Source organism: Balaenoptera acutorostrata, chromosome 18 (assembly GCF_949987535.1).
Source record: "Balaenoptera acutorostrata chromosome 18, mBalAcu1.1, whole genome shotgun sequence".
In the NCBI taxonomy this organism is placed as follows: domain Eukaryota; kingdom Metazoa; phylum Chordata; class Mammalia; order Artiodactyla; family Balaenopteridae; genus Balaenoptera; species Balaenoptera acutorostrata.
Window position 1 is genome coordinate 75545243 of NC_080081.1, and position 21940 is coordinate 75567182.

A 21940-nucleotide genomic window follows, 5' to 3' on the forward strand; every position below is an offset into this window, starting at 1 on the left:
CTGGCCTTTCCTTTTGTTCTGAAATTTTGTCTCATAAAGTGAACTAAAATCTTTCAAAGATTTAAAGAAAAGGGAATGAAATGAGAAGGACAGTGGGAAGGTAAGGTATTCTCCTCCTTGTTTCTCCATGTAAACAAGAGATTCTGTCTTACATCAAACCTCTGTAAGTTAATAAATGTTCAGAAACAACAAAGATCTCTTACATGAAAGAAACTAACATTGTCTTAAAATGACAACTGCATACCCTCCAAAAAATATGAATACAAACTGAATGATACGAAATATTTACTTTAAATAGCTACACTACTTGCACAGGGTAATCAAAGCAAAAGCAACTACACTTAACGCTCCTTGCAGAGGTAGGTTCTTACTCTCCTACACATTGTGTAAATCAAGAAATAAAAACTAAATAGCTAAGAACAAAATGGGACCTAAGTCCACAATATTATGATGAAGTCAGACTATAACCAAATTCTAATAATGTACAAGAAGCGAGTGATAGGCTTTGGTTAAGCAAAAGAAAAAAATCATTTAGAAAACAGCAATACAAAAATTTTCCTTTGAAAATAAAAATTTTGGATTGATAGTGGGACAATTATTCTATAAGTAAAAATAATAGGTGTGATTTTAACACACTAAAAAGTGAAAAAAAAGTAAAATGTCATTTAATATATTTCACTCAGCTGACTAATTAATGTTTTAATCTATGCTGAGGACAAATTTCCTTGTTAAATAAATGCATTTTCATTCAAACAGCTGGAGTCTCTGACACTGTCATTAATTCTGTATATTCCAATGTATAAGGGCTCTACACTAAACACAGCACAGCGATTAAGAAAATACGCGTTCAAAGTTTGCATGGAGACCACCCCCAGCATAAACTGAAATCTAGACTTAAAACCCTGAAAAAATTTAAAATAAACAAAATTTATCTTTAAAAAAAAAAAATCAAGCCTTAAGTTATTAAGTATCCATGTTAATTCTTACTCACCTGGTATTGAGCCATTAATGCCAATGGATTATTATTCTGACTGTTATCAAATGTTAAAACATCAAAAACTCCAACACAATTTACTCGCAACCTTTAAAGACCAGAAAATTTAAAGAAAATAATTAAAATGAGATTTAAAAAAAAATTACATACTACTGGAAATTGAACATTTCTTATGATATTAGGAGGGATCTCAGAATCCTATCCAGTCTTACCTCCTGTCCTACCCCCCATAACCTCTATCAATCACCATTTTAGAGATGACATCACAGACATCAAGTGATAGGCCTATGGTTATAAAAGTCAGGAATGGATAAAGCCAGGACTATAACACATCTTTTGACTACCAGGCCAGTGGTCTTTTCACCAAACCGAGTTGGTTCTTTATTAGTTATTCATGAAAAGAGAACTAGTTAGCTTCTTAACATGTACTAGGCACATTCAAAGCATTTTATATGTAGTAATTCATTTGATCCTCTCAATTATCTTATGAGGCAGGTACCTTACAAATATGGAAAATGGAGATACTACCTGTCTCACAGACTGTTGAACACATATATGTTAATTAAGTAACTAACAGAGCCAGGATATGAACCCAGGTAACCTGGTACTAGACCTTGAGCTCTTTATGCTATGCTACCCAAGACAACTCTCAAAGTTTCAGCAACTCAAATAAAACTCTAGTGACGTCAAGGTCTGTGTTACTTAACCCTTTATCACTGGTTCTCAAAGCATGAAACCCAATCAGCAGCAACAGCATCCGTCACCCAGGAACTCGGTTAGAAATGCAAATTCTAAGGCCCCGCCCCAGACTTCCTGAATGAGAACACTGGGGCTGGAGCCCAACAGCCTGTGCTAAGCCCTCCAGGATATTGGGACTCATGACAAAATTTGAGAACCACAGTTGTACACAGAAAAGTTGTACTGATATTGTTTGATATCCCCCCAACCTTAACCATACATACCTCCCAAACCCTCACAGGATCTTGGTTAATAACCAGGCATCTTATTAAGAATTCAACATTTTAAAAAAACTTACAAATGAACTCAAAGTCATGGCAGTTCTTCTGGATGGAATATATGAAAAGGTAGAATTAAAACAAATCATCATGCTATGTTTACTAAGCTGTCATAGGTTAGATGCTCAATAAAGAAGCCAAAACTCAAAATGCTAGTACCTTGTTTTGCCAGTTATCAGAATCTTTGTTGGGTCCATAACTCGACATGCCAAACCTGCTGTATGAATGGTACGCAATGCAGAACTCAGTTGGACAATATACGCCCAAATAAGAGATTCTGGCAATAATCCAGCATGCTGTCTGGGCAATGGTCCATCGTGTTGACCTATAAAAGCAAGTAAAAAAATGGCATCTTCATTTAAATAATTAACTAAAAGACTAAAACATGCAAACTGAGAAGAATTTAAGAAACAAACCCAAATTTTCTTATTTATGATATTATACCTTTATACTGTTAGCAGCAGCAGAGCTCTCACTGAGCTTCTCTTTTCTGTAACCATTATAATTATTGCACAAAGATTATTTAATGTAAGAATTTATACTTAATTGTGAGCCAAATAAATGAGTTCAGATTAAAAACAGGAACTGCAGAGATTGTTTTTCTTAAAATGTGGCTAGCCCTTGCCTACATCACCGTTCAGGTGTGCGGGAGCTGCACCGTTCAGGTGTGTGTGGCCTGAGGGGAACAAGTCTCCGCCATCATTTACGTTGAGTGTTTTCTTACTCTCCTTGTACTGCTCAGCCTCCCCTGTTACCGCCAAGTCAGTCAGACGAAATGACACCCAATTCACAAAAAACATAACCGGAAAACACTGAATGTCACTTATGAGTAATGAAGAAACAAAAATAACCTGGTCTACCATGAAAAGTAATCCTTTTGCTTCTATCAACTCTTGTGAAGTGCTTCTTGATACTACTTTCTGGGTCACTGTTAAGCAGCAGAAAAGAAGCCGTATAAATTTAATCTAGATTTTGTAATTATTTCAGGGAATATGACTTTATAAATCCAAGTGTTCACACGGTTGTAAACAAACCTTTTCTGAATCAGTTATAAAAGCAACACAGTTAAATGGTTGACTGTGGAGATAATAAATAGCAAATAAGGAAGAGCAAATACAAAATTCAAAAACTGCTATGCCTCGATTTAGACAGAACTAAAGATAATACCATCTGGAAAACAGTGATAGATGACTCAAAAAGTAGCTCTAGTGATAAACGTCAAGAAAACATCAAAGACAACCACGAAGAGTTTAAATAAAACTATTTAATACGTGTGGTAATAAGGAAAAGAAATATTTATAGCAAATATTTATAGCTACATATTTATAGCAAATATTTGGTGCATACTGTGTGCCAGATTCTGTCTAGTTACTTTACCCACATTATGTCATTTTAAACCTCTTATCACAATCCCTATATGGTATGCTATTATTATTGCCACTTTCTTATTAGTATATTTATTACAATATGCGATTTTTTAGTTTGTTTTAAATTAACAAATTAAATAGTATAAGAAAGCATTATACTTCCATTTATGTCTCTGTAAGTTTATACAAACACTGGCTCTTTATTCCTTCTTTTTTTAATATTCATATTGGGAAAACAGAGGATTGCCTTGTATTATATAAATTGTTGTAAATTAAAGTATATATGGTACATTTAGGGAAGTTACTACCATTCAAACAATACTTTTAAATACTAGAAAAAGAACTGATTCCTAGGAAAATGTAAACATAATATATCAAATAGTCAGACAACACCAAAAACAGAATTAAGATTAAAAAAAAAAAAACTGGAAAGGAGTGCTATAAATCAGTGGTTCTCAACATGGGTCCGTGTTGCCCCCTCAGGGACATTCGGAGGTACCCAGCGATATTTTTGGTGTCACAACTGGAGGAGGGGCTGCTCCTGGCATCTGGTGGGTAGATGGCGGGGATGCAGCAGAACCCCCAGCGATGCCCAGAACGGCCCCGCACACATAATTATCCAGCCCCAAATGCCAGCAGTGCTGAGGCTGAGAAACCCAGCTGTAAATTAAAGCCAACAGTCACTTCACAGGTGTTATTACTAAAATAAACTTGAACAACTACAGCTATATTCATCTGTAGGAAAAGTTATACCACATCCCCTTCAAGAAAATTATGCATGTGCTACAGATGACATGGCAAAAGGAAACAAATGACCACACTACGTGGCCAGATTCTTAATGTGAAACAGCCACACAACCACAGCTGTCTTCTTTCAACTGTCAGAAAGCACAGTTACAAGTAAACAGAATACATTTTTTATCCATAATGCCAGTTCTTAAAGGAGTCATGATCCAAAAGATACTGGAATGTGGACTCAAGTCTTCTCCCTCCTTACTTCCTCTCAGGATATATTCAGGAAAATCTTTAACAAATTAAAAACCACTGCAAAGAATGGAATGTTTCTTTCCTGCTCCCATACAAGAAAATGATACATACATTTTCCTTCCCCCAAAACATAAACTAATTAATAGACATCGTAAAATGGATTTATTTTTACTCTGAAACAACTTACCCTTTAATAATCATTTGTTAGGATGTAATTAAAATATTTTGGTTCTTTGCAATATTTGAACTAAAAAACAATTCTTTAAGTAAATATTAGAAAGGGGCAAAAAAAGAAAATATTCCCCATTTAAGTAAAAGTTACCTGAAAATTTATTTTGAAGACTAGTTCCTTAAGGAACACGGAATCCCACCTTCAAGCAAAAGCATTTGTTTAGGGAAATAACTACACATTGACAAATGACACACAGTCACACTGGAGTATGCAAAACAAAACAAAACACAACAAAAAACCAAGACTGGAAAGAAATATACCAAGAGACGTGCTTTGGGTGGTGAAGTTACAGGGATTACTTTTCAATTTACTGAATTTTCCAAACCATCTTTATTCAGAAAGCATTATATTTTTTAAAGAAAAAAAATTTTAAGAGGAAAAAAACCTTTTATCGTAGTCTCAGCTACTTAAATTTCAGGTATTTACATGAGTCTTTCATCACCCACCTTCATCTCAGTCTATACATGTACATAACACGTTATTTCCTAACTTGTTACATAGTGACTCCATTTCTTTAAGGTACTTCTTTTATAAATGCAATAGGGTCTTTACGCTGAATGATTACAGGGCTAAATTTACATGTATTTTAAAATACAAAACTACTCTTCCACAGAGCAAAGGCATTTGTCAGACACAGCTTGCTTGCATCCTTTTCTTACCCCACTTTCTCTTCGTGAAATAGGCGTCCGCGTTAGGGTCATTGAAGTGTCTGCTCATCATGGTCTCTCCTCCAGCGTGGAAATCATATGCAAACACAAGAGCTTAAAATAAAACACAAACGCTCATTACTGCAATCTGGCTTCAAATAATGAAGCCCACTGGCAGAAAGACCATTACAAGTCACTCACAAGGCTCTGCAAAAGCTTTAGTGGTAAACACTTCACGCAAGGTCACGATATTTGAGTGCTGGATTTTCTTCCACATGTCCACCAATACCATGCACTTTGTGTTAACAAGACGAAAACCTGAAGAAGAAAAAATTTTCTGCTAACCTGTAAATGACATCTCCCCCTTATTTCACCAGAAGTGTGCAGAAAAAGCCATGTTATACATCACTTATGAAATACTGATTTCCAAATGAAATAATATATGTATTATCCTTTAAATTCATGTTAAATAAATAAACTCATTTAGGAATGTTTGAATAATCTTAGCCTCACTAATATGCTCCTCAAAGAGGATAATTTATCTTCCTTACCATGTATCCTCCGAAGGCAATAAGGCAGATCATCTTTGCTATTTACAGCTTTGTAGCAGGACGTAATGTATCCAAAATTACTTGATTTCTGTATCCGGTTGGGTGGTGGCAGTGGTTCTAGAGGGAACAGGCTATGGTAGCTGTCAACTTCTGTAGGGACTGCTAGAGTAATTTGTAAGAAGATGACTTTAACTTGCAGACATTCACAAATCTCTCAGATCTCAAAGTAATGAAGAAGAAACCAACTCTATAAACCAGATATCAAACACACTCTGTATTCTAGAACAGTGTCAACATTTGTAACAATTCTATAGGAGACACTCGTCTCACTATCAATAAAAACAGGCGTTATAAAACAACAAAAGAACAACTAGATTTCATGCACTCAAAAATATTTGTCTTTTATAACAGCACACCACTCTTGTTTCTCAGCTGTTAGAAACAATTTGCATTATTACTTACGAGATATTAACCATTTCTGATTCTGATGTAAAATAAAAATCAAGATAGTTTTTTTCTTTAAACATCTTATTTTGTACAAAACATATTTAGACAATGGTGTTAAGTATATGAAATTCTTTCTTTTTTAAAGAAATTGAAAACAAATAACAATAAACTGGAGTGTATATGTAATATGTCTGTGTATGTATATCGATTTATATGTACAAATATAGCAATCTGTATCAAACTCTCAAACCATTCAGTGGAATAGCACAGTTTGAATACCTAGCAAAACACAAAAGAAAAAAACTAAAACAGCTTTACCACTATGCCTGCCATGTTCCCCTGTATTTCCTATAAAGAAATACAAGTGAAACGTCATTAAGAAATTCCAGAAGACAGGTTCAAAATGACCCCTCTGCCTTTACCAAATATTTACACTCATTATCTCTTAGTTCTTGAAACAATTCTATGAGATAGGATTCCCTATTTCATAAACAAGGAAAGTGAAAATCACACATCTAGAGAGGTAGTTGAGATGCAAACCCAGGATTCTGATTCTGTAGTCTCGTGCTCTTAACCCCTAGATCGAATTTTGGCCATAGTGAAAAACAAACATCAATTCATTGTTAACTTTCAAACCAAGGTCAAGGCACATTCTACTGAAAAAAGGCGGTATAAGGGAAGTATACACACAAGTGAATATAGCTGTAACTTTTGCCCATTTACTATTTTTTATTTGAACCATCAGTTCAATTTCCACAAAGAAACAAATGATGAATAAATGTTGTTTCCTAGTTTTTTGATAAGGGAAGTAATTAATTTCAAATTAGTAAAAATATATTGAGTATCCACTATGTATTAGTGAACACATATTAATGAAATACGGGTTCTTATCAAGAGGCTTAGAGAAAAAGGATTGAGATTTACATAAAACAATACAGTACCAAGCAAAACAGCTTTTAAAAAAGTACAATTCACCATGGCACTGGTTCTTAAACTCTAGCACCCTTCAGAATTACCTAGAGGCTTGTTAAAACACAGTTTGCTGGGTCCCATGTCCAGAGTTTTGAGTCAGTAAGTAGGTCTAAACCAGGGCCCAAGGATTTGCAATTCTAACAAGTTCCCAGGTGATAATGAAAAGTTGCTGTTGGGTCAAGTGCTTTGAGAACCACTACACATGGAAATACAGAGCCATGGAAAGGAAAGCCAGTTCCAAGGATATTAGGAAAGATCTTACAGAAGATTTGGCATGTTTACTACAAAATGATGGATAAGACTGCTTCCAGTGAGCTAAAACAAATGGAAAGAGTGGTCAGACAGCTAACAGACCAACAACAAGGACTCGAAATTTACTACACCAAACACCGGTACTCAGAGCATCAGTGTGACAAACAGACTGAGTGAGGGACACAATAAGCTAAAAATCTTACGCTCTGAACTCCCTTCTCCCTCTGTCTACTTTTAGGCAAGTCATGAATTCTACACACTGAAGGAAAAAAATTGTGCTTCAGTGGAAAACAGTGCACCGTCTAAAGGATAATCCTCTGGTGTCTGATTCTGATTCTGTGGAAGATATTTTACATCCCTGTAAGCTGTAAATAACTGATAAATACTGCACTGCAAAATAATTCTCGTCTATAGGCAATTCTGTCTGGTGAAGGCTCGACGGACTTCCCTCCTCCCCTGTGGAAAAGACAGTTTGCACATTTGTTTCAATATTCCTGATCTATGATATGTCTTGTAATATAGGATTGGCTCCCTCACAACTTAAATAAAATCTTTAGTACTTTCTCCTTTTTATATCTGTACATCCTGATTTTAACCTTTTTTTGGAAAATCATCTTTTAACCCTACATTTCCCAGTCTACTCTGAAATAATCATATATGTGGCCTAATATTAACCTTGAAAACCAAATGTTTCCCTTAATAGACAGGAATATTCACTTGTTGTTCTGCTGTTCTTTGTTTCTAGTTCAGTTTAACAAATGCACAAAATTAAGTACCAATAAAGGGAACAGGGGTGCCTCAATCACTGTTTGGCATCAAAAATCAAAGTAAAGAAAACCAACTTGGAAGATCCCAGACAAATGCACTCCTTAGTTTAGCCCAATTTTTAGTCTGGGGCTCAGTTCAACCAAATAATATTAAAAATAATGATAAACAAAATTTTAGTTTCTTTCCTCTATTCAACCCAACGTCCCCTCAAAGAACATAGAGAATGATAGACTGGATCTAAGATACTGAATGTCTGAGGTTCACCATGGTGAACCTATGGCAGAGTTTCTCAAGCTCAGCACTAGTGACATATTGGACCAGACGATCCTTTGTCGTTGGGGACTGTCCTGTGCCCTGCAGGGTGTTTAGCGGCATCCGTGGCCTCAACCCACTCGCAGCCAGGAGCACCCCGCTGCCAACTGTGACGATCAAAAATGCTCCAGACGTTGCCAAATGACCCATGAGGGGTAAAATCATTCCTGGCTGAGAACCACTGACCTACAGGAAATAAATTATGATTTGAGTTGAGAAGTACTAATGTGATGGAAGTATGAAGAATGGAAAGGAAAAGGGAAAGGAAAAAGTCAGTAAGACCGAGATTAATAAATGAGTCAAAATGAGTCAAAGGTTAATAGTAAACATGAGACATGAAAAAGATCAGAGAGAGAGCAGCAACAGAAAAAACCACTTATTAAACCTTGTTTGAACACGGGCACACAGAATTGGCTTAACCACAATCTTTAGTTTGTGACACTCAAATCACTAGTTCATGTCTATGCATGGCCTGCTTTTATTCAGTTAATTATTCTTAATAATATGGTAAGCATCTGCAAACTTGGCTCACAAAACGAAGGCTCAGACCTTGACTTGAATGGTCATCTAAATACATGGTTCTCTACCAACCTCTGCCTTCCTTCTCTCTCTTCCTTCCCTTTTTATATAGTTTCATTATACCTATATGTATTCCTCAAAAGTTTATTATGTATGTGTATGTATATATGCATATACACATGCATTTATTGATAATGTAAATACATATATAAATTTCAACTTTATAAAAAGGTATCATGCTCTATGTGGTCTCTCGCAGCTCACTTTTTAACTTAATATTACATTACTGAGATTCTTCCATATTACTGCTTTCTTTATGAAGTGTAGTTTCTTCATTTAAACAGCTGTATAATATTCCATTGTCTGACAGTATCAGTTAATTCACCCACTGTCCTTCAAGATGAGTGTTTGGACTGATCAAAGTTTCTGCTATTGTAAGCAGTGATGTTACGGATACTCTATACATTTTCTAGTTAAAAATATATAGTTTACCTATATCTGGGAGCAGAACTGCTACATCACAGGGTACACAGATATTCAACTTCGGGAATTTTCCAAAGTGATAACACATTCACCAATTTATACGACCAACAGCAATGTACTGGAGAACCTGTGGATCCATATCCTAATACCGCACATGGTCAGACTTTCCAATGATATCTTATTTGTCTTTCCCTAATCATCAGCGATGTTCAACATTTCTTCAAAGATTTTTCGTTGGATGAATTTCCACTTTCTTGAAATGCCTATTCCTACCTTTTGGCCATTTTTCTGTTCTGTTGTTGTTTTTTTTTTCAGGCTCTTACTAATTTGTGGTTTTTATTTTCTTTGTCAATTGTGTAAATATCTTCTTCAAGTTTTTTCTTTACTATAGAAATCTTTGGAGTGTTTTTAATTTTTTTTAATTAATTAATTAATTAATTTAATTTTTGGCTGCCTTGGGTCTTTGTTGCTGCGTGCGGGCTTTCTCTAGTTGCCGTGAGCGGGGGCTACTCTTTGTTGCGGTGCGTGGGCTTCTCATTGCAGTGGCTTCTCTTGCTGTGGAGCACCAGCTCTAGGTGTGCGGGCTCAGTAGTTGTGGCACTCAGGCTCAGTAGTTGTGGCGCACAGGCTCAGTTGCACCATGGCATGTGGGATCTTCCCGGACCAGGGCTCGAACCTGTGTCCCCTGCATTGGCAGGCAGATTCTTAACCACTGCACCACCAGGGAAGTCCCTTTAATCGTAATTCAGTAAAATTTATCAGTACTTTCTTTAAGAGTCAAGAATCTTTGCCTCCAGTATAGGAAATCTTTCTCTACTGAAAGATTAAATTTACTTATTTGTATTTCATAGTATGAATTTTAAAGTTTTGCTTTTGACATTTAAATTCTTAATCTATTTGGAACTGGTTTTTGCATGTGGTTTGAGATCATGATACAATTGTAACAATACAATCTTTTACCATAAAGAAAACCATTTTTTCCAATGCCTTCCTTTCCCCACTGATTAGCCACCTCTATCACAGAACGTGTCTAGGTTCTCCCTAGTCTGTTCCAGTAATCAATTTGTCTAACCCAGTGCCATTACGACACTGTTTCAGTTACTACAGACTCAAACCAAGCCTCCCTTCCCCAATACACCCAGAATCCTAATCATAATCTTCCAAGTGCTTCAGGTAGTCTTGGACCTTTACTCTTTGATATATTTATCATATACTATGAAAAGCTCTGCTATGCTGTAATATAATAAAAAAATAAAACCAAATCTTGATTAGAGTGTGGAACTTTCAGCCAACCCCCCAACCTTCCACAAAGGGGACAGAGGCTGGAGACTGAGTCAGTCACCAAGAGCCAGAGATTTAATCAACCACGCCAAGACAATGAAACATTCATAAGAACTCCTAAACAGAGGGCTTCAGAGGGCTTCCAGGTTGGTGAGCATGAGGAGGTGCTGGGAGGGTGGCATACCTGGGGAGGGCACGGAAGTTCCCCACACCCCACCCTATCCCCACACTTTGCCCCATGTATCTCTTCCATTTGGCTGTTCCTTGAGTTGTACTCTTTATAATAAGCCAGTAATAGTTTACAAAGTGCTTTGCCGAGTTCTGTGAGTCATTCCAGCTAATCGCTGAACCTGAGGGCATGTTGTGGAAACCCCCAAATTTGTAGTTGGCCAGACAGAAGTTTGAGTAGCCTGGGTACCCCATTTCAGCTGGCATCTGAAGAAGGAGTGGTCTTATGGGACTGAGCCCTTAACAATTAAATTGTTAGGACACGAATTAGGTGTCAGAAGTATTATGAGTAAGAACAGCTCATGTGCTTTGACTGAAATTATACTGAATCTATAGATTAGTTTACAAAAATTGACAATCATTATGTCCTCCTATTCATGAATATCGTATTTCACTCTCTATCTTTATCTTATTTAACACCTCTTAGTAAATCTCTGCCACTGATATCTTAAACATCTTTTGTTGTATTTATTCCTAGGTACTGATATTCTGAAGCCATTGTAAATAGCATCTTCTAATTTTTTTTTTTTTTTTACCCTAGCTAGGGCCTCAAAGACAACGCTTAATAATAAGGAAAATTCCAACGTGAACATTTCCAAGGCTATGACAGATACGTGTCCTGCCCAGTCTTAAGACATTAACAGCCAGACAGACATATCCCTTTGAATTCTTTAGCGATCAAGAAGATACACAGTGGACTATGCTGAATCCGTGATTACAACCAGGTGTTTTGAGATTATCGCTACAGCAAATGTATTCCTACTGTATTATTTATAAAGTTTTCCTAAATTACACATTTCATTGTGCCTATACCGAATAAGCTAGGGAAAGAGATTTTAATGCTCTCTGAGAAACATCATGGTACAGTCAGAAAAACCGAGGTTTAAATCCTGACTCGGTCAAATAATTACTAGCCACTTGTTCTTAGAGGCAAGTTACTTAACCTGCCTGTTAACTTCAGTTTCCTCATATGTAAAACAGAGGTGATAATATTAGTATCTATACCACAGGAGTTCCCGTGAGGAAAAAACTTACACACAGAAAGCCTTAGTACCCTGTCTGGCATGCCGCAGCCTCAATAATAATAACACTCACCTCCCCACCCCTACTTAAGTACCTATACTTCATCGTTTCAAAAGATAATAATATTCTAGTGCACGATGAGGTAAATCACCATGAATTCTAAAACTACCTATTTTTTGGATGAACTAGAATCTTGTCACATGTAGAATTCTTTGAAAAAAACTACATGATCAATGGCATCTTGGAATTCTTCTTAAGTAGGTTTCAAATAAATATAGTCATAAAATAGTAATTAGCTAGCTTAAGGCATAAAAACATGTAGGACTACATAAGGATTATACTCTCCTTTAAAAGGATCAGTCAACTTGCATTTTACCTGGCATATCTGCTTGATCAATCTGAGCCATTGTTATTAAATGTCTGTTAATCAGCTCCTAAGAAAAGAAAATACGTATATTTACATCTAACACAGCTTCTGAAATCTGGACTTTCTATTGCAACTGAATAGCCTGAGCACTAATATTTTTGGCATGTGTACTTTTTAATGTTGATATCAGGAAATAACATTTCCAATAAGGTGAAATGTCTTAATTCCAGTCCTAGATAGACCTGCCCATAGCTAAGGCTGGTTTCAAGTAGCAGTGCTATAACCCAGAGCATACAGCTAGCTCTGTGGCCAAGCTCGTCGATAATTCACTCTACAAACATTATACTGGTGCAACTTACTTCTGTGAAATAAAAACATTTCTGAGAAACTAAGAGTAAAATAAAATTCTACATATCAAATAATACCTGTTTAACACTGACAAAAAAACTAAATAATTTTATAAAACCTACTTTACAGAAAATATTGAGCTGCCTTAAAATGAAGTTCATTTCTAGGCCAAACTACTTATTAGGCAACTACTACAGATATTGGCAAAGTTGTCTAGTGGTTAGAAACCATTTAAGTTATTTATTTATATACTTCAGAGACCTTCCAGTGCACGGGATGTGCGGTGCAGAGAGGTGGCCCATTGAAATAGCTACCCCATGTTCTACATCCAAACACAGTTACTTGCAACTTTCTTTAAAAATGGGTTTCCTTAAATAAATATATCAATTAGTCTCATAAACTCTAAATTCTATCTTCTTTAGTACAGCATATTTGATTAAATAACACAATTTGAAAGGAGCTCTGTTCTTCCTCCAGTTCTTTGCTAAAGCACGACGGACATTAAGTATTTCCACTCCGAACTCTGAAAGCATACCTGTCGGAGTTCATCAGCCATGAAGAATGAAGGTGCATTCGCTTTTGGTTGCATATAAGCAACATGAGGTGCAGTTGGAGGATAAATATGGTAGTTTGGAAAAACCTGAAAGATAGGAAGGGGGAAAATATAATGATCAACTTTTCTCAATTTATAAGCTTTATCATTATTTCGATAAAAGTTTGAATCTTAAATGACAGTGATAAATTGATACTTTTAATCTTTAAATAATACTGAATTAAACACCTGAGAATAGCTGTTATTAGTACACCTTCTGAATGAATTCATTTTTAAAATAATCTTTATTGGAATAACCAATTTTTAAAAATCTAGTGAGAAAGGAAACATTTCTTCAGATACAGTAAAATTTTAGCTCCAATGAGAGGCAAAAGGAGCTCTTTGTAAGTATTTTTTTAAGGCAGCTGGAAGAGAGGAAGAAAGCAGATATTAAAGGTGCTTGGGCACAGTCAGATCATGTAGTAACTCTGCCGTGGATGCCCAAAGAACTGTCCTCTTTAAGGGTTTCTAGCGACCAAACTAAACAAAGTGTTATCTAGATACTTGTTAACACTTCAAACTAGAACAGCAAAGAGGACCAACATACTCTGGGTCAGCAGTGGAGGTGAACAGAAGGGTAGGACAATATACCTTCCAATCAAACTGCAACAAAGTTACTAAATTCTGCTTCCAGCTTCTTGTCTTTGCCTCTTCCAATTGGAATCTTCTCACCACCCTGCTTTTTTCCCTTCTTCCTCTGCCTCTCCTTCCCTTCAACTGGTCCACGATACAAAATCAAGTACATCCTAAAATATCTTTTGTTTTATTCTTTCATTTTTAAAGCCAAAACAAACATTTTTTTTTCTCTTTTAAAAATGAATTCAGTTGATTTCTGTTGCCCTCATGTGACTATTCTGCTCTGGACCTCAACCAGAGTGATTTTGCAATACTTGTAAGGTTTCCTTTAACCTATACCTGAAGGGAGAATACTGCCTCCTTTTTCTTGCCTTGGTTTCCTTACATGAGGTAGTACAGTTGGGCTTGACTACCTCAGGTTTACCACGAGCATATTTTTAAGAGTGGTTTGAAGGGTAAAAACATCACAAAAATGTGCCACATATAATCTCCACAAAAAGAGCTGAGGCAGTTTTGTGACAAAAGAACCTCTTCATAGATTAAACTAACTTTTTTCTACAAATATGATAAAATAAAAAACGTAAGTGGGTTTCCCTGGTGGCGCAGTGGTTGAGAATCTGCCTGCTAATGCAGGGGACACGGGTTCGAGCCCTGGTCTGGGAAGATCCCACATGCCACGGAGCAGCTGGGCCCGTGAGCCACAACTACTGAGCCTGCGCGTCTGGAGCCTGTGCCCCGCAACGGGAGGGGCCGCGATAGTGAAAGGCCCGCGCACCGCGATGAAGAGCGGTCCCCGCACCGCGATGAAGAGTGGCCCCCACTTGCCGCAACTAGAGAAAGCCCTCGCACGAACCGAAGACCCAGCACAGCCAAAAAAAATAAATAAATAAATAAATAAATAAAATAAAAGTAGAAAAAAAAACAAAACGTAAGTAATTATAAAATATAATAACCCCTCCCCCCAAAAGTAAAACATTGATGGAATTCTTACTTGAAAGAACCAAGGAAAGTCTCTACTCTACCTCAATTATTTGACCTTCAGTTCGGCAAGCTGTTCTGTGATAACTTTTGAAAGATCTCTGACCAAAAACAAAACAAAACAAAAAACTATTAGCTATTTTATTATTTTTTAGAAAGCATTTTACATGATTTACTTCTATCAATGTTTTCACATTTATTTCTCATACGATGGTCGTGTGCTTAATCCCATTTACAATCGGGGGACCAGTCTCAGAGGTACTAAGATTCAAGAGTCACAAAACAATGGCAGAACTGGGACTCTTAAAAAGGAGAAATAAAAATCTGTTGTCTTTCCACTCAAACTGCCTTTTAGTAAAATATTAAAGGTAATCAAAATAAATCATTAATTCAACTTATGGGGTCAAAATCTGCTTACCAAAATCCAAACATACTTTTCATCTAAGCCTGTCAGTTATGATTTTGTCAAATATCTACAGTTTAGACCAGCATTCATATTTTAACAGAATTTGGCTTTCTTACTCATGAGATCTTCATCTACTACTTATTTTTTCTATAGTTAAATAATTTTTGAACTTGGACAAAATTATGAAACTAAAAATGTACAATTTACGGAACCTGACGCTTCCCTCTCGGCCCCCTCTCCCTCTCCTCTCCTCATAGTCCTTTGGGAGCTCTTTCCTTACCCATAATCAGGGCTCCCTAAACCTCCTCCCTCCTTACCAGTGACCCATACTGGAGGCCTCCTATCACTGTGTCCTCCACTATCCAGAGTTCTAGCTATTAAGTCACTGCCTCGCCTAAGCAAGCATTTATCATCGGTTTGCTTTCAGCAACTACTGGTAAGAATCCATCTACTTCTCCAACTACTTTCTCTAACTTCAGAGGTGAAACTACCTATATCTATAAACAAAAGTCAGCAAACATCAACTCCAGCTAGCACAAGTACTAGGTAACCCCATAAGCAAACCATGCCATAAAGTACTAAACTAGAGCTTAAATATAACTTCTGATTACAAGCAGATTTGTCCAAAACTAGAGTTATTATTAATGCTGAAACAGATTACTTTGAAGAGGTAAGAAGAGATTAGAATTATCACCTAAGTCAGAAATTAATTACTTTTTCACATCACAGTAAAAAGATACAGGACTGGGTAAACCTCCTCGTTAATCTCATTAATAAGAAGTAGCTGTTATAAGAGCCCTCTCTTTTCTCCTTTAAATGCAGACATACCATTCCAGTCAAAGGTGCTGGAGTTGTGTCTGTATAGAAGTAAGTCGTCCCACCGACGGTTTCCTTTTGGATCACCTGACCAGAAGATGGAGTCTGAGCAACAGGATTATTAACCGCTGTAGAGGCACTAGAAGGCACCATGTAAGTTGCTGGATTTGGAGTGTGACTTCTTCTTCTGGGCGCAGGAGAAGTATGTGGAGTGATCTTGGGGGAGTGAAGAGGGGAAGATCCAGCAGACAACGACATTCCTGAAGAAGATGTAAGAATGTTTCTTAGAAAGCAAAAACTGGTTTCAGAGAAAAAAATCTGGAAAATAAAATGCAAACGTTCATTTGGAAGAAACATCTTTAGCAAAATTCTTTAAGTTCGAAAATAAAAGACAATTTTATCTTGTTTTAGAGAAAGCTCTGATTAAAAGCAAATGTAAAGAATTTCTTTTTTTCAAATATAGTCATTCCCAAATAAATTAGGATATTTACTGTAAGAATACGTTTCCTCCATATCAAGGTTTACATGAGAATCTTCAATAATAAGAATTACTGATAACTTAATAAATTAATTTAATCAAAAAGTGAGAAATAACTGGGACTCTATAAAATTATGCCTTTTATAAAAGCCTTTCTTTAATAAAAGGCATAATTCCTTTTTTGTAAAGAATCATTTAAAACTATGGCTATTAACAATACAAATATCACATATCCCTAAAATATTTTAGTATCAAAAAATCAAATTATTTAATGAGATTTATTAGATTTCTTTTGGCCAAATACTACTAACAGAATGGTTTGAAAAAACAAAAAAAAAACTAAGTCTAGTCTTAGTTGAAATACATGGCAGCTTAAATACCATATTTTGTTTTAAATCAAGAAGTATACTGTTTTGATGCCTTTTGTCTTTAAATCGGCATAGGCTATACAGTAGACAACTGAGAATTTCTGCAGATGCATACTCCGCTCTAGTGCGAGTTTTACCCAAACACAACTAGCAAGAAACCACTGTACGCAGAGCATCCTCTATCATGAATCTATGGTGAAGAAAGGGAAAGGACAATTGTCTTCACCCTTCAGGAGATCCCAAGCTATCTGAGAAAACAAGACCAGGTCACATGTAAAAGACATAAAATCGCTTACAAAAACACTCAAATATAAACTAATATACTGTAAACTACATGCCTAAATACAGATGGAATGCAAATTAAGTAAAACCGGGTACAGTTAATCAAAGGCTTAATGGAGGTGATCAGTTCTGAGCAGAGACTGAAAATGGTTTCTCGAGCTACAGTTAGTTATACTTCCTGAAAGAATTAGCTTATCCAGGAACTATTTTCTGGCTATTTGGGGAACAACTAAAAAACTTCACCTGAAGTAATATGCCATCTCACAATTCAAGAAAAAAGTTACCAAAATGCTCTGGTCACAGAAATATGATTAACAGGGGTATGAATTTCAATTGCTAAGAATTCATAAAACACACTTTTTTGAAAAGATGTAGGTGAATAAAAATAAGGATGAGAACTGAGATAATACTTATTTTTACTCTGGATAGCCCTCTGTATTTTCTAAAGAGCCCTGACATAATTATTTTGTCTGATTTTCTGAGCAACTGAGGTAGGCCAGGTAACAAGCACCGCAGTACAGATCAGAAATTTACACATCGGGGGTCTGTTATCTGACCAAGGACATATGTGCACAGCCAACAGCAAAGCCAGGCTTCAAACCCAAGTCTCCAAACTTCCAGTTTAATACTCTTCCTGCTATAACACAATGTCTACTGCACTGACATTAAAATAGGCCAGGAATTTTGCAAGTATGTCTTAAATACATCTAAGAGAAACTTTAAAAGTCTAAAACCCTTTAGAAAAATACTTATAAGGAAGCCAAGCTATTATATTAACATATGAGCCTAATTTTTAAAAAACTTTTCCAGAGTTCTGTGTTTTTTCTAACTCTGTATATTATACATTTAATTGTAGGTCAATCCATACTGCAAAAATTTGGAGGATTATTCAACTATTTTCAAAAGATACATACTCCCCACTCATCTAATATGAAATGCATCTACACAGTTTTCCTAAAGCTAGTCTCTAAGCCCTTCCAATATAAAACTGGCCAAGTCACCAAAAATGAGTAAATTTGTTTACTACCTTTAAATTAAATAACAGCAGCAAATACAGCTACCAATTCTTAAGCACTTTCCATATGTCAGGCAGTAATAAAAGTGCTTCACATACACCAGACTATTTAATCCTCACAACAACCCTGTGAGGTAGGTATATCAACAGTCACCTCACAGAGGAAGAAACTAACTTAAAAATAATTTTTAAAAATTTATTGTAAGGGCAAATACAGGTTACTGAACAAAAGAATCAAGACTGAAACTCAGGTCTATTTGATTCCAAAGCCTGTGCTCTTAGCCAATATTCAATACAGCTGCCCAACCCCTAAGCCATACACTAGAGAACAGAAAGGGGGTCCATTACACTTAGGAGCATTAGTGTGACAACTTAAACGATGTGTGGGAGCAGGATGGGGGAAGTGGGGTGCAGCAGGAGAGGAGGGGAAGAGTCTGACACCAGAGCAGGCGTACAAGTGAAACAAAAGGTAGAATCTCTCCTTAAGGCTAAATACATGGAAAAAGACTACCAGAAACAATCTAGTAGAGTTTACAGGTTGTAAGTTACAAGCTTTCTCTTCAGAATTTTAAATTTTGTGGCTATTCTAGTACAAAGTTTCAGCACTGAAATTTGAGTTAGTATATCTGAGCTGAGGCTGGCTGGAATGATCTAAACACATACAAAATAAAACATGTAAAACAGTAATAAGGATCACCACCCATAAGGGTAACAGAATATTTAAATTGTATGGGAAGGTAGAAAGGAAACTGACCTCTAAATTACTGAAACATCCAGCCACAAAAGGCACAGCTTTGTGCCACCAAAATATTTTGCAAACATGTTACAGAATTGAGTAAAATACACACATATCTGCTTGGAAAGAGTTATTCTGTACTTGGTTGTGAAGACGATAACCACAACACACTTAATATTAACTGCCTGCATATAACACTAAATTATAGACAGCACAAAGGAGCAGAACCTTACTACAGAAATCAGTAACTAAAAATAAAGGTGAAGTAAAATGAACAGATTCAATTTCATCTCTCTCACATGTAAATATTCCTTTATAAGTTCCATCTTCCCTTATATGGGGGGTGGTGGAGGCAGGGGTGCTACTTGTGCTTATTACAACAGTTTGCTATCAATTAGTACTCGATCACCGGAACACTTAAGCAAACATAGCAACACACTGAGGATACCATGAGAGACAAAACCAGAAGAATGAAAATCTGTATTTAAAAAAAATCTGAATTAAAAATATTTCATTTGTGTATTTATTTTTTGCATTACTTTTGTAATTAACTCTTAAAATAACATTTTGGTGAGATCATATACAATAATTACACTATAATTTCTTATTAAGTGAATATGCAAACTGAGATATTTAAGTCATGTATAAGTTAATTGCTTTAGAACATTCGAAAAAATCCTTCTTATAAGTACCCAATTCAAAGAAAAGTGAGGAACAATACAGAAATGCCCACTGGACGAATTAACCAGAGCAACGAACAAAATAAAGAAATGAAATTTTTAAAATTTAAGGTTAACTTATGAAGGTAAAAGTATCAGTGTTTCTGGATGACATAATTCTATACCTGAAAAACCCAAGGAAACAAACAAAAAAGACTCTTGTAAATAATGACAGAATGCATAAAATAAATGGCTCCAATATTACGATATACCAAATGAACATCGTTCCTAAATACAAACATCCACTTAAGATAATTGTATTTCTGGGAAATCAGAGACTGAGCTAAAACAAATACTCTCCCTCAACCCCAACCAAAATTATGAACACATAGAACTGTGAGATAAAATACAATACTCACATTTTAAAACACAGCTGAAATCAAAAGAATAGCAACAAAAGCAAAAACTCCAAGAGCAAGAAATTAAGGCAAAATTTTGGACTAGAGATTGTACTGTGGGAACTTTGGAAAACCACATCCCAGGCCAGATATAGTATCTACAAGTTGAGGCTTTCATGTTCACATAGGCATATGAAACATGGCCTTCAGCACGTAAAATGTGGAGAATGAAATTCAAATCCCAGTGTAAAGCCAGGAGTCTGGAAAAGCTGTACCATCAGGCAATGGTGGAGGAGAAAACTTCTACCTGTCAGCCCACAGGCAATAGGTAGGCTTGTTTGTGGAACAGAGATGGAGGAAAGGAAGAGGGCTGGGGCGGGGGGTGGGGGTGGGGGGTGGGTGTCAGGAGAAATGGAAAGCTAATGCCTGCACCATGCACAGGTACAGGAGGGAAAAATCCCCAGGAGATTCTGTGTGATAGGGATCCCAGTGGGTAATTATAAAACTTAAACTGCACTGGCAATGGACACCTGGGTAAAGCAAACACCAGTTATTTAGACAAACAAAAATGATCTACAACCCATAGCACACATGATCTCTCCCCAGAAAATAATCCCATGTGAAAAGAACTCCCAAAATGAGAATCAAATATGCACAATACATTGAGAATTAGCACCCTGAAAACAATGAATCCCAGATAACAGAACCCTATAAAGGAGATTTAAAAAAAAACTACAACTAAAATGATTAAGGACATGAAAGAAGTGACAAACATTTGTCCTTCTTAAACAGGACTATATTCTATAAGAGTAAAAATTATAACCATTAAAATTAAAGGGGAAAAAACTTAACAGGTGAGTTAAATAGCAAGGTAGACACAAAGATAAGTAAACCAGAGAAGAATCCAGAAACAAAGCTTGGAAAATATAAAAGACTGGTTAAGATACACAAAAGGTAGAATGAGAAGGCAAATTTCCAGGATAAAGAAAATACTGGAGAAGCAATATTCGAAGAAAAGCTTTGGGATATTCAAGAACTAGGAAATCCTCATTCAAGAAATCCTAAACAAGAGTTCTGAACAGAATAAGTAAAAACAAATCCCTTTCAATCAATCAGGTGAAACTGTTGCATGCCAAAGATAAAGAGAAAAACCTAAAAAGCTACAAAAGCAAAAAAAGATCAATTATCTTTAAAAAAAAAAGGACAATTACATTAACAGGAGACTGTATCAGCAACGCTAGACAATGAAAAAATATGCTCAAAGTAAGGAAAATAAAGGTCACCTTAAAGTTTACACACAATTTGCAAATGAGGGGAAAAATAAAGACATTTTTAAGGTGATTCACATCTTCTTGGTGAAAGAAGAATTAAATGATCAACTTCAGTACAGAAGAAAACTCCTTCCCCAAAAAGCACAGAATAAAAGAATGTATGGGTAAATCTGAATAAGCACTGACAGTGAAACAATTAGGCTGAGACAGGTTCAAGTCAAAGTGTAATTAAAATTCTAGGTTAGGGCTTCCCTGGTGGCGCAGTGGTTGAGAATCTGCCTGCCAATGCAGGGGACACGGGTTCAAGCCCTGGTCTGGGAAGATCCCACATGCCGCGGAGCAACTAGGCCTGTGAGCCACAACTACTGAGCCTGCGCGTCTGGAGCATGTGCTCCACAACAAGAGAGGCTGCAATAGTGAGAGGCCCGCGCACCGCGATGAAGAGTGGCCCCCGCTTGCCGCAACTAGAGAAAGCCCTTGCACAGAAACGAAGACCCAACACAGCCATAAATAAATAAATAAAATTTACTTTTAACTAGGTTACTGTAACACTGAAAGAGGGCAGGAAGGA

The 21940-nt window shown here is 36.3% G+C and overlaps 1 protein-coding gene across 9 annotated transcripts in view; it reads right to left on the bottom strand.

Annotated features, from left to right (window-relative positions):
• Positions 1-21940, bottom strand: part of PAN3 (poly(A) specific ribonuclease subunit PAN3) — a 118909-nt gene that overhangs the window by 18760 nt on the left and 78209 nt on the right. For 6 of the 9 annotated variants that reach the window (XM_057532591.1, XM_057532587.1, XM_007164186.3 and 3 more), the window contains 9 exons: positions 16175-16422; positions 14985-15041; positions 13330-13434; positions 12456-12513; positions 5795-5956; positions 5445-5561; positions 5256-5357; positions 2170-2335; positions 992-1082 (listed from right to left, as the gene is read on the bottom strand). In XM_057532591.1, the coding sequence (XP_057388574.1) occupies positions 992-1082; positions 2170-2335; positions 5256-5357; positions 5445-5561; positions 5795-5956; positions 12456-12513; positions 13330-13434; positions 14985-15041; positions 16175-16422 (1106 nt within the window). The remainder of the gene's footprint in view (positions 1-991; positions 1083-2169; positions 2336-5255; positions 5358-5444; positions 5562-5794; positions 5957-12455; positions 12514-13329; positions 13435-14984; positions 15042-16174; positions 16423-21940) is intronic. The other 3 variants (XM_057532592.1, XM_057532590.1, XM_057532589.1) reach the window with 2 other exon arrangements.